Below are 17,189 nucleotides of genomic sequence, written 5' to 3' on the forward strand. Positions count from 1 at the left end.
AACACCAACCCCCTAAAGAAACATCAATTAGCACTCACATTTCTCCAAAAATACCAATCATATATATATAAATAACACATAGTAGTAATTACTCTGTATTGCCAATCCGTGCCATAATTTCTTCAGTATATATATATATATATATATATATATATATATATATATATATATATATATATATATATGTGTGTGTGTGTGTGTGTGTGTGGTGAAATATACTGTATGTGAGACTGTTGACAGTGATAAATTACTGTGTATGTACATGCTAAATTAAAACGCTGACTGCCAGTGGGCATTTTTAAACCAAGAAAGTAATACTGATGTGATGCAACGTAGCAAACAGTGACCAATGAATATTTGTTAATTAGGGGATTTGCCCAGTTGTTAGGGCGCATACCACATGGGTGCAAATGCGTCCCTGGTCCGACTCCCAGCTGGCCAGACTCTTTGCTGCATGTCATTCCCCTGCTCTCTGTCCCATTTCCTGTCACTCTCCACTGTTATATCAAATAAAGGCTTACAAATGCCAAAAACATTACTTAAAAAATTTGAGGATTTGATCAACTTAATAGCTTAAGACTAGAATATTGTAATTATAGTGCCTCCTGTTGGAAAAGTGAGACTTGTTGTGCTATGATTATAAACATAACAGTTGTAAGCTGTATTTTTCAGCTGTTTACATTAATGTCCTGAGAAGTGTTTGGTCCTTGACTGACCTTCCTCACTCCATTTGAGTGGATGATTCTAGCCACCATCATTGCCAACTGCATCGTCCTGGCTCTGGAACAACATTTGCCTGATGGGGACAAGACGCCGTTGTCTGAACGTCTGGTAAGTTAAAAAGACATGATACAGTGCGTGAGCTATATGTAAACTCGATTAAATCCAGGTGACAGTTCTGACTCCTGATTGATTTTACTTCAGTGGAGATACATGCAGCTACTCTACCAAGAGAGGCAGTTAAAACAAGGCTTTTTTTCTCACCTTGAAAAAAAATAATGAGCCAAATATTCACTGCACTACAGCACATGAGAAACATACATATTCTTATAGGAATATATGTGTACAGTATACCCTCAGTATTTCTAAAGACACAGATTAACAAGAACATACTAATGGTACATTTAAATATAACATGGAGGTTTGACTTTAGACAAGAGAAAGTAGATGTGCTCAAATTCTCTCCTGTCGCTTTATAGCCACACTGAGGTTAATGCCCACAATAGTTGACACATAGAGTATTGATGTCCTTCTGAACCCAAACTCATTTAGCTATCAATATCTATCTCACTTGGTCTTTCTGTCTTTTTCCATCCGTCTTAACCTTTCTTTTCTCTTTCTTTCTCCTGTCTTTTCCTCCTCACTTTCTTTCCTTCTCTCTCCTCCTCCAGGATGATACAGAGCCGTACTTCATAGGGATCTTCTGTTTTGAGTCTGGGATAAAGATCCTGGCACTTGGTTTCGCCTTTCACAAGAACTCCTATCTGAGGAACGGATGGAACGTCATGGACTTTGTAGTGGTGCTCACAGGGTGAGTGGCAAGCAAACATGAGCCGAACACACAACCTATTACAAGCACACACAGTCGCAAACATATATGCACAGTGTGTGCCTGCATGAGCACTCAAATGCACACAAACACAAGGTCAGCATTGGATGTGGTATTCCCTCAGCTTTAACTTCAACTAAAACAGGACAAATGGAGGTATTTTAACATCTGTTTTAGTGTGTGGTCGTGCATGTGTATGTGTGTGCTCATGAGTGTCCTTTCCCTGCTTCTTTGCTCTAATGAATGGCCCCATTCTGTGCAAGGCAGCAGTCAGATCACAGAGCAGAACTGCAGGCAGCCAGCAACCTGGGTAGTGAACAAATGTCACCACAATATACACAGAGACAGGGGGTGAGGGGCACAGAGGAAAGAGACATGGGATAGAAGGTAAGAAAAGAGGATGTGTAGGTGGCCAGTAGAGACAGAAAGGCGAAAGGCAGCAAATGGAGAGAGACAAAGCAGGAGTACAGGAAGTGAAGGAAAACAAGTAAGAGAGGGACAAAAATGAAGGATAGCAGTACAACACCACCAACATATGATAGGCTTATTTTTCAAATAAGTGATTTGTACAGCTCTGACAGCAGAACAGAGACAATGTGTAAAGACCAAGAATAAAAATGTCAGTTGCTCTAACTCCCAACTGGAATGCTAAAAATGGGGCCACGACGATATATTATTTTAAAGCTCAATGAGAAGGTGAAGATGAGGGCAAAGGGAAGGAATGGGATGTAGTCTGAGGACTGTGATGGAAAGGGTGTCAACAAGGGTGAGTTAAGACACATGATAGGATTAGCATGATAGAATTACTGTCACTGATTAGATTAGAGGTCATAGAAAAAGACCAGCATAGATAGATAATATTATGGAGTGACTGCAATAAAGCGTATGAGTATAACTACTGGGTGTACATTTCATATTTCAGTGATGTAGAAAAGGTCCGCTGATTTATCTACTTCAAATGATCCTGTTTTCCCATCATGCAGCCATCTGTTGATACATCCGTCCATATGACTGTATGAAATGTCATTTCTTCTTTAAAGCCACAGTAAGCTTTTTTTTTGTATGTACACAGGCACTGCAGGCTGTGTGATGTCATGTTTACAACTGTCACATGTTGGTCTGTGGGTACAGTTTGTGTTTACAGATTAGTGTAATTTTGATGAATGTGCCTGTATGAGTGATGGGTCAGAGGAGAATCTGGATTAGATGTCTGTGAGAGTCCTACTGTTGACATAGGAATGCCCCCGGTCAACTGCAGCACAAAGCTGATGTCTCAAGTAGGAAGCAAAGGGGGAAAGAAAGGAGAAAGAAAGAGGAGGGAAGGTTAAGAGGAACGGAGAGGGACAGCGAGACAAAGTGAGATAGCTATTGATAGCTAAATCAGTTTTGGCATCAGAAGGACAGCACATCTTAAGATTGTCTCAAAGCTTAAGAATTGGTTATTGATGCCTGTTTCAATTTTAACAACATACTGTACTTGAAGCCTGGTTCAGTTTATTTTTCTTACCAAGTTCGCAAATAGCACAACAACATCGATTCTGTCTGTTAAAACAGAGAGAAACGGAGCAGTAAAACCGTTTTCCTGTGTCATTTGCTCACTTGCAGCACTGAACAGTCATGCAGTAAAATTGTGTTACTATAGGTTATCATGTCCACTGAAATGATGGTGTGGGAGTACTGGCACAGATTGTTGTGCTGAGGTCATTGCATGTTTGTGTGTGTGCATGTGGTGATTTGGAGAGAGGGTTTCATAAACCTTGCGCATCTTTGCTGACAAAGCACCAGTGAAACTAGTGATAGCCCCCCTTGGTCCTCACACACACACACACACACACACACACACACACACACACTCAGCACTCAGTCTGGCAGTATGTCCTTATGCTTTAATAAGAGCAATCATGAAGCCAAGCTCATCTCAGCGTGGCACAACAGAGTGACTGTAAGAGAGAAGAGGAGTGAGAGGATGAGTGTCAACGAGACAGCAGGAGATGCAGAGAGGAGGAAGGAGAGAAAGGAGAGGTAGAGCAGAGGGAAGCGAGGCAGTCCTTAAAACTTCCAGTAAACGCCTTGTCTCACATAATCCCCCCTCCCCCCCCGCGTTTTCTAATAGGAAATCTTTATATATATGTTTGGAAAGTGAAACCCTCTGAGCAAGCATGACACAGCAGTTAAACCATCTCCTGTAGGTACAGGCACTGCTGGTGTCGTAGTGGAGATGCTGCTCCTACACCTAAGCAGAACATTTTCTCATTTTCTTTAATGTCCATACTGAGATTAAAGTCTCCCTCAAATATTGTGATTGCAAACTACTTCCTGTGTTAGTGTTAGAAAAGAACAAACCTGAGCTTTGCTATGTAGGTCTTTACCCTCTCTTTAGGTGCATTCCTTATATTTCCAATGAGTCCTGGCTGGAACATAGAGATTTTCCATCATGTTTGTAGGCAATCTGACATTCCTCTGGACAATAGCTGGAATTTAGTGTTTAAATCTCCCCATCTTTCTGTCATGCAGCACTATTTTGTGGGTTCTGATGTAAAGTGATGAAGGTGAAAGGAGGCTTTAAGGACTAAAAATAAAGAGAAACAAAAGCAAAGAAGCAGAAATAGACAAGAGGCAGAGGACATACATAAGGTCCAGAGGAGGAAGGGAGAAATGTTTTCTGAAATTAACGTGATCATGTAGCAACAATAAGGCGCTAAATCAAAGATTTTCCTAAAGTAAACAATATATTTAGCTTGAATAGTAATCAACGGTCACAGAACACACTGTGTCTCGTCTCTGTTAACCAGCTGTGTTGTTACCATTTTCAGCAAAGGTGGATGTTTCAGCGTGATGTACAGCTTTCTATGAATGGTGGTTGTGTTTTTAGCCATGCAGCTCTTTGAAGATGAAAGGCTACTTGGCCTTTCTACCCACCTCTGGCTGAAACCTTTGATAACACACTGACCAGTGCACACATGCACGCACGCACACACATTTCCACTTCAAACATTCCTTTCCATTTCCTACTCACTCTTAGTGTGCTTGGAGGCGCTGTCTATAAATGCATACAAAGATAAACACACAAATGGCACTTAACATGTCTGAATTGATTAGCTATTCACTCTACAACCGTGTTGGATGTCAGTTGATTAGTATGCATCTATGGGTCTGTGCCCAAGTGTGTGTGTGTGTGTGTGTTGACCTATCTGTTGTAGTAAATTGCCTGAGTGATTTGGCACTGGGAATAAGCTAGTTGTTTTTTTATGCCCACTATTGATTATTAGTCCAATTACCCTTAGTTTATAGCCATTCTTGCCTTGCGTCCCCTCTGTGCCGCCTCCTTCTACCCTTGTTAATTTGCTTTTGACTACATACAACTGGTAAACTGACGGGAAGGAAGAAAGCAAGGACGGGCCTTTCAGTGACCTTGAAATCAACTAAAATTGAAACTGAAATTTACTAAATCTGTGACATAATGTTAATAAGAGTAGTGACTGATCTTTATCTAAAAAGGGGTTTAATATTAATATGAGAGAGAATTAAAGATTATGCGGATACATTAAATATGAAATAACTGAATCATGGTACTAGAGGAAAGCAAAGAAACAAGAAAAGCTGAGAATTTGGAGGAGAGATGAAGCAGGTTGGTCAGTGATGTGGACAAAGATAATTAGCCACATTTAGCTGAAGTCAGCGAGAAGAGCAGACGGAGAATGCAGGCAAAAAAGATTGTTTGTATAATGTGCTGGATTCCCATGAGAAGGGGTCAGTTGGGAGATTGTGTAATAGCAATATTGCTTAATGTGATTCTCCTTAATCATTTTTGTTCCTCAGGATAAAGTGCAGGTTGTATGTCTGTGTGTATAAGATGTACTGTAGACAGCATCTCTGTCCCTGACAAGGAAGAAATAGTTTTCCATCGGTTATTCCAAATGACCTACTTTCTGGTGTGCATACATGAAGAAAATTATTCACACTCAATATGTTTGATCCACAACCTGTGCCTGTTTGCCATGCAGATGTGTGTGTCTGTGTGTATGGTTTTTGTCATCTATTTGTCTCCCTTTTCTATGTGTGTGTGCATGTGTGTATGTACGTGCATGCTTGTCTGTGTGAGTTGTGATACATTTACATTAAAGAGAGAAGAGAAGAGAATAAAAAAACAATCAATCAGGCTCCTCCCTTGGCCCTGTTACCAAGGTGATACAGAGATTCTATCAATGAGCCAAGGTCTGTGTTGCCATGGAAACACTTATGAATGAGAAAGGGGCCCAGTCACCGTGGAGACGGTGTGAATGAGGAACTGCCTCATCGGCCTGACACTGTTTGTGACAGCGGATGCTGTTAAGACACTGAATTCTTCATCGCTGTCGTCATCATCATTACTACCATCATCATCACTGATATCGCCATCATTATCATCAGTGATATCATCACAATTATTATATAAGGGTTGTACTCAAATGGTACTATACTGTATTCCATCCCCACACAAGTGTGTATGCGTAATATACACACACGCAGATACTTGTCATGTATGTACATGTGTATATGAGTGTGTGTGTGTGTGTGTGAGTGTCTGTGTGTTCAGCACACAGTAAGATACTGTATTCTGTATTTCCAGGTGGATATGCAGATTATTCCTTTGTGAAACTCAGCGATGTTAAGCTTTTTGTGGACACGTGCATTCAACTCCATTTATAGTGTAAATATTAAATGCAAATCAGTAACCCAGCTAAACATCATCTTATTTGTCTGTCAGTCTGAGTTTTGCTGCTTGCTTTTAGTCCTCCTCTCTTTCCACCATGTATTCATTGCATTTCTTCCCCCTTGTGTAACACATACTGTATCAAGCCTTCCTTCCCTACGTCACCTTCCTCCCTCCCCTTATTGCCGTCCACAGTTGCATCAGTGCAGTTTTCTGTGTTGCCCAGCGTCTTCTAGACTAATGTGTTCTTGAGCAAAGCACTAAATCCTTACCTGCTTTGTGGGTGATGTTGTGTAGGTGAGCCTGCACTCTGACCTCTTGTGAGGAGAGTTCTCAACTCTACCATATTGTTATTAAAGAGCAGCACTATACATTTATTTAAATTCAACAGTCTGTTAGAGCAATGCAATGCAAGATTCATGTTCCAGCACGAATAGACAAAGGCATTACAGTGAAAGTATTATATAAATCATTATGTAAGTCATTATATTGGTACAAAAAATGCTGGGAAAATAATATGATCATCAGATATTAACAAGACAATATATTTCTCTGCTAGAACCAACTAAATATTAAAAGAAAAAATAAAAGAAAAAATTAAAAAACACAAAAATCTTTAGAGATTTTTAATTTCTAAATACAAAAATGTTCAATGAATGTTAAGAAATCTTAAAAAAATCTTTTCAGTTTTTAAGATTTCCTGCTAACAATGTGTCCTACTTGGCTGAAAAAATGACATGCATTGGTTCCAGTACACAAACATTTTTAAGTGTTGTTTGTTTAGGTTTCTTTCTTCCTTTCTGCCACCAACTATCACATTTTTGATAATTTGGTTATTAAAAATTACCAAAAGATTATGTGCTGAGCAGGACATTTAACTGTTCAAACACACTTGTCATTGCTCCCTGGTGGACAAAACTTTTTTATGGAGACACTGTTTCAAGCATATCTTTGCATTTTTGTACTGTAAATTGTTGTTAATTATCGGTCGCCATATCTTTTGATAGTGATACAGTATACTGGCAGTAAGCTAATATAAATATTATATAATGTAATATAATAATTAGTAGGTTTAGCTCTGATTGATATTGTATGTGTTACTTAAATATAGGTTATACAGAATTCATCCAGTTGCTCAAGGTTACGTTTGTCATAATGTTTTGGCTACGCATGCAGCTAAAGTACAGTAATGCCGCGTGACCAAACCAGGAACCTCTCAGTTACAAGTCAGCCTCTGATGAGGCATTTGATATCACACAATGTCATTACAAGGACCCCAGCCTGTACTACCGATAGAGCATCTACTGCTGGGGTGGAGGGTGGTGGTGGTAATGCAATACTGCATTCAAAACCACAGCTTGAGTATACCTTCATCCATAGATCCTGGGTCAGTGTTACTTTTTCACTTCATGCCAATTTTAAGGGTTTCCAAGCAAAGCAGGCTGACTTCAAACCTGTGATTAAGGCTCTGCTGTGTCACTGGGCCTCTTAGTGGAACAGAGGAAAGTGGAAATGTGTCAGAGAGACAGCGCGAAAGAGAGAGAGGGAGAGAGAGAGAGAGAGAGAGAGAGGGAAGAGAGAGAGAAGTGAGAAGGAGGATGATTCACTGTGTGCGTCAGACGAGGGGACTGACTGGAAGTCTGGCGGCACAAGGGACCATCTTAACCCTCTCAAGTACACACATACACACTTGTGCCGTTTACTACTCTTCATTCGGTAGATGAGCAGCCATACAGGTGCCGTAACAGAGACCACAACACATTTACTTTGTAGTCTGATGACGGCTTGAAGAGAAATCATTTGAACATACCAAGTTTAAAAATAAGCAAAAATAAGCAAGTCAGCATCTCTGATCCTCTGCATCTGCCAGTGCTCCCTCGCTCTCTTTGTCTTTCTTTCTCTCTCGCTCTGTCTCTCTGTGCCTCTAACTTTCTCTCTCTTCTACCTTCCCTCTTTGTCCCCCCCTCTCTACCCCATCACTCCATCTTTCTCCTTTTTCATTGTATAATCCCTCTGTCATCCCAGTACAAAACACTCTTCCTTCAGCCCATCCCTCTCTCATTCTGATACACTTCTCCGTCCTACTTCACTTGTCAGCTCTATTGATCAGCTCAGCTCTTGCAGGATTTACATACGGTGCTCACCCAGTAGAAGTGAGAACGACAGAGAGAAACAGGGAGAGGCCGACCGACAGTGACAAGCTTGACTATCTTAAATATTGATTGCCTGCGCTCACTTTTGTGCATTTGCCTCTTTCCCTTTAGGATCCTGTCCACCGTGGGTTCAGAGTTCGACTTGCGGACCCTCAGGGCTGTGCGAGTATTGAGGCCCCTCAAACTGGTGTCCGGTATTCCCAGTAAGTCAAAACTCTTCATCTGAAGTATGACATTGAAAAATAAAGACTTTTTTTCTTTTTGCGAGCTTTTGTCCTTCACCCCAAACAGCTTCTTTGTCAGAAAATGATATTTCTTTTATGTGCAGAACAGTTTCAGGTTTTATTGGAGGATCAAAATAGCATAGAGAAGCATTTTGTGTCAAGGTTTTATGCAGCTTCTGTGTTTTTCTGCATAATGCACCCAAAGTGTTCTAACAAAAGTGGTTCTTCTATGCACTCTGCTCCCTTTTTTTTTTTTTTAAATGTTATAGTGGCAGTAGCGTTCCAGCACCACTGCAGTGTTATTAATAGCTTTGACTCCACTACAGGGCTGAACAGGCAAACCAAGGCTTACTCATCATAAAAGTCACTAAGCTTCCTGTAAAAACCATATTAGAGTTCCATTACCATATGTGATATACGTTTGAAAAGGGTGACCAATTTCCACAAAACAGTGTTTGGCATGAAATTCAAACTCACTGTAGAGTGAGTGGCTTTGAGTCTTTCTGTTTGTTAGGGTGATTTAATTTAGAAAGAACCTCAGGTGTGGTTTATTTTACCTCAACCAAATGTGTAGCATTTTACTGGCCATATTTTGTGATCACAGGTTCTGTCCTCCATCACATACTTTAGTGTGTACCAGGTAAATCAATGAAAGTCTAATCTGTGAGGCCTGGTGCAAGTGTGTGATAAAACTCATAATATGATGGTCTTATTGTATCTATGTTTCATCAGCATTATCAGTGGCTAATGGCTGAAAACACATTTAAATGGATGATGTAGAATATAAGAATTATTCTAATAATCTTAATACTGTGCACACTGTGTCCTCCAGGCTTACAGGTGGTGCTCAAATCCATCATGAAGGCCATGATTCCTCTGCTGCAAATTGGCCTGCTGCTTTTCTTTGCCATCCTCATGTTCGCCATCATCGGCCTGGAGTTCTACATGGGCAAATTCCACAAAACCTGCTTTGACAATCACACAGGTAAAGGAGTTGGTGTCAGTCAGGACTCATTTGCTAACTTTGTTAATGTTTGCCCTGGCGAAAAACATGCCTGTTCTTGTGGAGGTAGACTTTATGTAGCATGTTCCCTTTCATATTTAATTCCAGTAAGGTGCAAATGGATCACACTTGGTGTTCTTAGAAACAAACTACATATTTACATGTGCCTCTCTTTTGTTTTGAAACACCTCCTCCCATGTTAAGGTGAGATCCGAGAAGAGTTTCCGTGTGGGACAGAGCCTCCGTCGCGGCTGTGTCCAGAGGGCACCATGTGTAGATCATACTGGCTGGGACCAAACTATGGCATTACCCAGTTTGACAACATCCTGTTTGCTATTCTCACCGTCTTCCAGTGTATCACCATGGAGGGCTGGACTGACCTGCTCTACTATGTATGTATTGCAAACAGTGTTTGGAACATATTTATACACTCAGTCGTAAAGCAGCAGTGAAAGACACTGAAGGAACCAGTTATTGTTGAAGGTATATTGGGAGTAGGCTACTGGGTAACCAGTCAACCATTGATTTGAGCTAATTAATTATTTAATTATTTAATAGTTGAATGATTATTATCTCAGAGTGCAAATTATGCAATATCATTTTGTTTCCCATGTGGAGCCTGTTTTTAGGGATGATGCCTTTGTTTGGAAAGTATTTAAATTATTGTCATATTTCAGAGCCAACGCTGCCACACAATATCTGGGAGAAGAACAAAGATAAAATATCAAGTCAAATGCAGCTGAATTTAGGTCTTACATTGGTCTAACATGTCCTTCAATAATCGCAGTAGGGTTTTTAATCTTAACTCTCAGGCTGCAGAATCAAACCATCTGAGATTTATTTTTTTGTCTAATAAAGTGAAAAGTGTTAAAACATCCAATGATTTTCACCTGTGCACACTGTGCATTTGCCCATAAAATGGGCACCAGGGCTTGAACAGTGTCATCACTCATGCCCAAGACTGAATAGTTCCCTGCTGTCAGTGGCAACGGTTGCTATGGAGACCAGAGGCAGATGAGGGTCTTTGAGTGTTACTGTAGCTGTCTCTTTTCCCTCCTTCTCAGTCCATCTCATTCTTCCCATTGCTCCTTCTCTTTCGTCATTCCTTTTTTTTCTTCCTCTTATCTTTCTCTCCTCGCTCCCTTTTCCTCCTTCGTTCCTCCCTTCCTTCCTCCCTGTCACTCTCACTTGCTGTCTCTCTCCCCATGTCCCTCCTTCCCGGTGCTGCTCTATATTTAAAAGGGCCTGTTCAGCCCAAGTTATTCTTGCAGCTGCTGGGGAGGGGAGCGATAAAAGTTTAATGGTAGAAAAAAGGGTCTGCGGTATGTTGGGTACAGAGCGGCAGTGCCAGCCTACATGCAAGAAGAAGGAAAGATGGAGAGTGCAATGTGGGAAAGAAAAGAGGGAGTCTGGAGATGTGAAAGGGTAAAATGAAGAATCAATGCAGAGTCTGATCAGTGACATTGAGGGGGAACGGAAAGATTGAAGGAATTAATGCACTGAAGGAAAGAATAAAAACAAATGAGTCAGCACCAAAATTAGCTAAATAAGGGTGGGAGAAGCAGGAGAAAGGGTTCTGAAGAAGGTGCAAAAAGAAGGAGAAAACAATAAGGATTGAATAAAGAAAATGGAAGGAGAGTGTGGACAGGAGGTAGAGACGGAGAGGAAGAGAGCAAAGCATTTGTTATACATTATTTACTCTGCACAGAACAGCTAAATAGAGTGGCAGATATGCATTTACTTATTGAGATGACTTAAAGCAAAGTCATGTCAGCCCCACTGTTGTTTATATTTCCAACAGCAGTGTCGTCACTTTTGAGTGGACAGGCAGCCATCTTTTCAATGGGAACACTGTCTGGATATTTAATGAGCTTAAGGCAAATTTGCAAACATGACCATGTTCACTCCAAGTGAGAATGAGTTGCATTTAGGGACACATGCCACGTATGCAGTACCTGGATGCAAATACTGTGAATGCATCTTAATTTGACAAGTATGCCTAATAAATTACACTGGTATCTTTGGTGCAGGGGTGATGAGACAGATTTAAACATGCCCTTAACTTTGATCACAGACAGAACAAAACATAAGACACCACAGCTGATTGAATGTAGCTGTGCCTGTTTCACTGATCTCTAAAACAGCTTCTTTTGACTGAATCACATTAAAGAATGTCGAATGTCTCAGGTGATTGTTGTTGTCACGAGTCGTGGTGAATTACCCAGTGCTCATCATAATAAACCAAGTTAACAAGTGATGTTATTGTTGGCTTAGATGCCATTATATCAAGTACAGGGTTGCAGAGCAAAACATTGATTACTTTGTCTAATGTCTGTGTGCGTGCGTGCGCCCGCGTGTGTGTTTGCGTGTGTGTGTGTTTCCAGAGCAACGATGCCTCAGGGAGTGCATGGAACTGGATGTACTTCATCCCCCTCATCATCATTGGCTCCTTCTTCATGCTCAACCTGGTGCTGGGTGTCTTGTCAGGGTAAGTGTCTGTTTGTGAGAGAGTACGTTGTAAAAAAGACAGCATAAAGGTTGTTTATATGTAATTTCTTATTCTATTCATGATTTGATAGATTTTGAAATAAATATTGAAATCTTTGTAGTTTATTGTGCGTAAGCCAAACTAAAAACGCAAAATGAATACATTAGAAATATCCACTGAGTTTGTGTGGTGTGTGTGTGTGTGTGTGTGTGTGTGTGTGTGTGTGTGTGCGCGTGCGTGTAGGGAGTTTGCCAAAGAGAGAGAGCGTGTGGAGAACAGGAGTGAGTTCCTGAAGCTCAGAAGGCAGCAGCAGATTGAAAGGGAACTTAATGGTTACCTGGAGTGGATTTGCAAAGCTGGTATGTGCAGTGTATTATTTGTGTCTTAAATTTTTTACACAAACAACCATTAAAACATATAGCAAAAAAATACCTGTTGTATCGTTATGCATTTTGTCTACAAGATTTCATCAGGACTTTTTCAGATTTATATATTTATAATGCATTTATCTTCAATCAATTATGAAAACAGGTGCAGGTGAGAGTCTGCTAACAAAGAGAATTTTTCTTTTTTTCTTTGTGGATTTTACTGTGAAGCATGATGATCTGTAGTGACTTGGGTAATATAAGCTTAAATAGTTACACAATAACTGAAGGAGGAAGGTGTTTTAAAGAAGCATGTTTACATTTTTTAATATTTTAATATTTTATCAGTCCGGTAAAATAAATGAGCTACTATATGTTAAATTGCAAGAACAGTGGTGCTCTAGCTCTCTTAGGAATGTTATACAAACAAACTTGAATTATTGTGCAGTTAAATTTGTGAACAGTCTTGATTAACATTGCCCTGGCAAGGATTAGAAACACTTGTTTGATGCTCGAATAGAGAGGACCCAACCTTTGCCCGTAGCTCTGCTTCTCTCTTGTCTTTTCACTGAGACCCATCTACTGAGGGCAGGAAAGATGTGGAGAAGATAAGAGGAATGGAGGGTTGGCTGTTGGATGCTGGAAGGAGCGGATAAAGGGGTGGATAGAAAGGGCAGACCTTTGATCTTCTTGAAAAGACAATCTGCATAAAAAGAAGGAAGCTAAAAAACAAAGGAGGGAGGGATGAGTAGCAAGCACAGGTGCAGGCCAAAGACTTTGTCTCCAGTTTTAATTAAAATGAGAAATGACAATTGATGATAAAAAAAAAACAAAAAACAGATTGGTTGATATTTTGGAAGTCATCAAACATGAATTTAACATGGCTATATTATGCTTCATTAACATTTTTGTTTGTGTGTGTTTTTTAGAAGAGGTCATCTTGGCGGATGATGAAAATGAAAATGATTATGATGGTATGAATCTGCTCTTCAGATTGCAGTGTTTGTGCATGCATTAATGCATGCATTAAAAAAATGCAGCACATCAATACTGTTGTGTCACAGAATTAACTTGTGCTTTTTGTCCATCACAGGATCCCGTAGGAGAGCCACAAAGAACCATAAGAGCAAAGCTGAGCTTCTAAACCCAGAGGAAGGAGAGGGAGATCTGGCAGTAGGTAAGGTACTCACTCACTCACTCACTCACTCACTCACTCACTCACTCAAAGGCCAAACCACAGGTACACGCAGACGCAGATCTTATCTTGCATATCAGCATTACTTGACCCTGCTCACCTTCCCCCTCCTTCCCTCTCCTCTCCTCTGCAGCTCTGCACTCCTCTCCTCATGTTACATTTTTTCTCCTGTCCTCAACCCCCCCTCATCTTTCCACCTTTCTTCTGTCTAACCTGCCCTTGCTGCCTCCTCCCCACTTCTCTCCTCCAATACCTCTTTCTCCAGCCTTTTCCTCCAAAGCAGTTCTCCTCCTGTTCCTTTTTTCTCATAAGAAAAATTTTATCTTTGTCTTTTATGTAGTAATAGGTGTCATGTACTGGATATGTAATTCAGACAGCACAACAGGAAACCTAATCTGCAAGACACATGTCTATATACCTGTTAAGTCATAGGAAGACTACTTTATGTGTACTGTATGTGTCATCATTACTGTATAAGCTGAAATGGAGCATGTGTATGGTCTTTTTATTTACTGTACCTCCAATTGCATCTAAATCATAAATCAGAAGCAGATGACATTGTATTATGTGTACAGTTTTGCTTTTCCCAGATGCTAAATGTACACAGTCATGCCAATGAACCAATGCTAACTGCTGACAGATAATGATGTACCATGTACCTTGCTTACCCTCCCAGGTTCACCGTTTGCCCGTGCCAGCTTGAAGAGCTCCAAACTCGAAGGATCAACTTTCAAGCGGCGGGAGCGCCGGCTGCGCTTCCTTATCCGACACATTGTCAAGTCACAGGCCTTCTACTGGACCGTACTGTGTTTGGTGGGCCTCAACACGCTGTGTGTGGCTGTAGTGCACTATGACCAGCCAGAACCACTTTCAGATTTTCTATGTGAGTAGGAGGCTGAGGGGATAGATGCATACTGAGTGCAAGCATGCACAGATTATCTCTTCAAATGCATAAATACTCTCATCACAGATTACTGAAAAGGAGTGGGTGAGCAGATTCTTAAGTGAATGTGACTGCATCCATGAAAGAGCCGACCCAACCACTTGACACAAGCACATACAAGCACACTATGTTCTCCTCTTTGCACGGAGTCTCTGTGCTGTTTCTTTTGCAGTTTTTGCAATTACACAGCAATTATACACATGCAGACACTCACACACATAAATGTATTTAAAAAAAAATAAAAAAATAAAAATATGACGCATTAGACATGGTTTGTAAAAATGGAAAGAATACTGGTTATATGCATGAGTACACAGTTCAGATACTTTTCACAACTATATACTGACCTTTCTCTCACGATAGACCTTGCAAACGAATGCATTTGATTCAGATTCTAGAATAAACCACTATGTGATTCAGACTTTTCCAATTATGTTTGAGTCACTGGTTTATATTATATTATACATGTAGATAAAGAGTATGGTCTAGACCTGCTCTATTTGAAAAGTGTCTTGAGATAAGTTCTGTTGTGATTTGCCACAATATAAATAAAGATTGACTTGAGTTGGTTAATATGTCACCCAAAGGTTGTAAACCAGGCAACAAAAACAACTGAGAATGGGAGGATGTGTAAAAAAAAAAAAAAAAAAATACTGATTAAAAATTTTGAAAATACAAAATTACATAATAGCATTTTACATTTCAAATGCTTATGTAAATACATGTATTGAAGCACTGCCCTTCCATGGATGGCTGGATGGATGCATAATTAGCAGATACAGGTTGAAGCATATGTTTGAGCTTCTCCCCTTCCTCACCTCTCGTCTTCCTCCCTCCGTGTAGATTTTGCTGAGTTCATCTTCCTGGGGATATTCTTGACGGAGATGTTTGTAAAGATGTATGGCCTGGGCAGGCAGGCCTACCTCACCTCCTCCTTCAACTGCTTCGACTGCATTGTGAGTCCCACTGCACTTTGGGACACACACCCACACAAAGAAACAGACAAACACACAAACTCAACAGCAGGTGCAAACACTCGCTTAACACACATGCACATGTGAAAACAAAACTGTACATACACACTCAGAGCTTACACACACACGCCTCACTGAACAACAAAAATGCAAAAATGCTGTGATGATTTGCTGATGTGTGCACATTATGTGCTCATTATAATGAATAACCACATGCTGGTGTGTGCTTGTATTTGTATTAGGTGATATGTGGAAGTATATTTGAAGTGCTGTGGTCCATCATCCAGCCGGGCACGTCATTTGGAATCAGTGTGTTACGAGCTCTCAGGTTATTGAGGATCTTCAAAGTCACCAAGTGAGTCATTTGTAATATGGTTGTATTATTTCTTATATAAAGGACCTAATACGACACTCATATCAACCCCAACTGAGCACATGCTTTCTGTCTCTGTTTGTCAGGTACTGGGCATCATTGCGTAACCTCGTCGTCTCTCTGCTCAACTCCATGAAGTCCATCATCAGCTTGCTCTTCCTGCTCTTCCTCTTCATAGTAGTCTTTGCCCTGCTGGGCATGCAGCTCTTCGGAGGACAGTCAGTGCTGTTTTCCTTTACCTTGGCTTCTCTCCTTTTAATAGTCCTCATTGAATACTACTACTAAGAGATTAGTTTATGTTAATTGTCAGGTTGCCCAAGTCTTTTTTTGAGTAGATTTTCAGACAGATATTTATTGTGCTTGTAAGTTGCTTTTGTGTTCTCTTTTTTCCTTCCTTTCCTCTCCCTCTCTCACACTTTCCAAATCTCTCTCCTATTCGTTTTTTTTTTTCCCCGCTAGGTTTAATTTTGAGAATGGCACTCCTCCAACCAACTTCGATACCTTCCCTGCAGCAATAATGACAGTGTTCCAGGTGAGCAGAGGAGACAATGTACTGTAAAGGGGAGGGAGGGGAGGAGGGGCTGGTGGGGAGACAAGGACTGGATTTGGACAAAACGAAAAAAAGGACTAAAGAGGATTTGCACACGAGGAAGTGGCACAAAATGTAGATTGCTAATTTTAAATGTCATTTGTCAGAATCATAATTGTGCTAAATCTTGTCGACATGCTCAAGGTGTGTGCATGTGTGTGTGTCTGAGAGAGGATTACTGTGAGTTCTGACCGTTGCATATTAAATGAATACATATTGTGTTCGGGGGTACAGTATGTACTCTGCATGAAAGCATTAATCAATCATCAAATCACTGAATGTCCTTGGAGTGGGTATAGCCTCATCTTACTATTTGTATATGTATATCTGTGTGTGTGTGTGTGTGTGTGTGTGTGTGTGTGTGTGTGTGTGTGTGTCAGATCCTGACCGGTGAAGACTGGAACATGGTGATGTACGATGGCATCAAATCTCAGGGCGGAGTCAACAAGGGCATGGCCTTCTCTGTCTTCTTCATCGTACTCACACTTTTTGGCAACTGTATCCCTTCAGAGTGAAAATGCAAAGAAGCACACGTGCACATAGACCACTCAGACCTGTACTTGAAATTAAGATATTTGCAATTATGTTTTACATTTTAGTTTTAGTTGCTCACTTTAGCCTCAACAGACAGCCATGCACA

The 17,189-nt window shown here is 40.5% G+C and overlaps 1 protein-coding gene across 12 annotated transcripts in view; it reads left to right on the plus strand.

Annotated features, from left to right (window-relative positions):
• The first annotated feature begins 236 nt into the window (after nucleotides 1-236).
• cacna1aa (calcium channel, voltage-dependent, P/Q type, alpha 1A subunit, a) overlaps nucleotides 237-17,189 on the plus strand; it is a 64,167-nt gene continuing 47,214 nt past the window's right edge. For 7 of the 12 annotated variants that reach the window (XM_071473958.1, XM_071473966.1, XM_071473960.1 and 4 more), the window contains exons 1-15: nucleotides 237-831; nucleotides 1,392-1,531; nucleotides 8,507-8,598; nucleotides 9,452-9,604; nucleotides 9,827-10,014; nucleotides 12,007-12,110; nucleotides 12,354-12,469; nucleotides 13,405-13,449; nucleotides 13,569-13,652; nucleotides 14,347-14,553; nucleotides 15,457-15,569; nucleotides 15,830-15,942; nucleotides 16,047-16,178; nucleotides 16,420-16,492; nucleotides 16,930-17,047. In XM_071473958.1, coding sequence (XP_071330059.1) covers nucleotides 739-831; nucleotides 1,392-1,531; nucleotides 8,507-8,598; nucleotides 9,452-9,604; nucleotides 9,827-10,014; nucleotides 12,007-12,110; nucleotides 12,354-12,469; nucleotides 13,405-13,449; nucleotides 13,569-13,652; nucleotides 14,347-14,553; nucleotides 15,457-15,569; nucleotides 15,830-15,942; nucleotides 16,047-16,178; nucleotides 16,420-16,492; nucleotides 16,930-17,047 — 1,771 coding nt within the window. In that variant the 5' untranslated portion in view covers nucleotides 237-738. The remainder of the gene's footprint in view (nucleotides 832-1,391; nucleotides 1,532-8,506; nucleotides 8,599-9,451; nucleotides 9,605-9,826; nucleotides 10,015-12,006; nucleotides 12,111-12,353; nucleotides 12,470-13,404; nucleotides 13,450-13,568; nucleotides 13,653-14,346; nucleotides 14,554-15,456; nucleotides 15,570-15,829; nucleotides 15,943-16,046; nucleotides 16,179-16,419; nucleotides 16,493-16,929; nucleotides 17,048-17,189) is intronic. The other 5 variants (XM_071473961.1, XM_071473963.1, XM_071473962.1 and 2 more) reach the window with 1 other exon arrangement.

This window comes from Trachinotus anak, unplaced genomic scaffold, assembly GCF_046630095.1.
Source record: "Trachinotus anak isolate AG129_WGS33_773 ecotype Australia unplaced genomic scaffold, CSIRO_AGI_Tana_v1 ptg000003l, whole genome shotgun sequence".
NCBI lineage: Eukaryota > Metazoa > Chordata > Actinopteri > Carangiformes > Carangidae > Trachinotus > Trachinotus anak.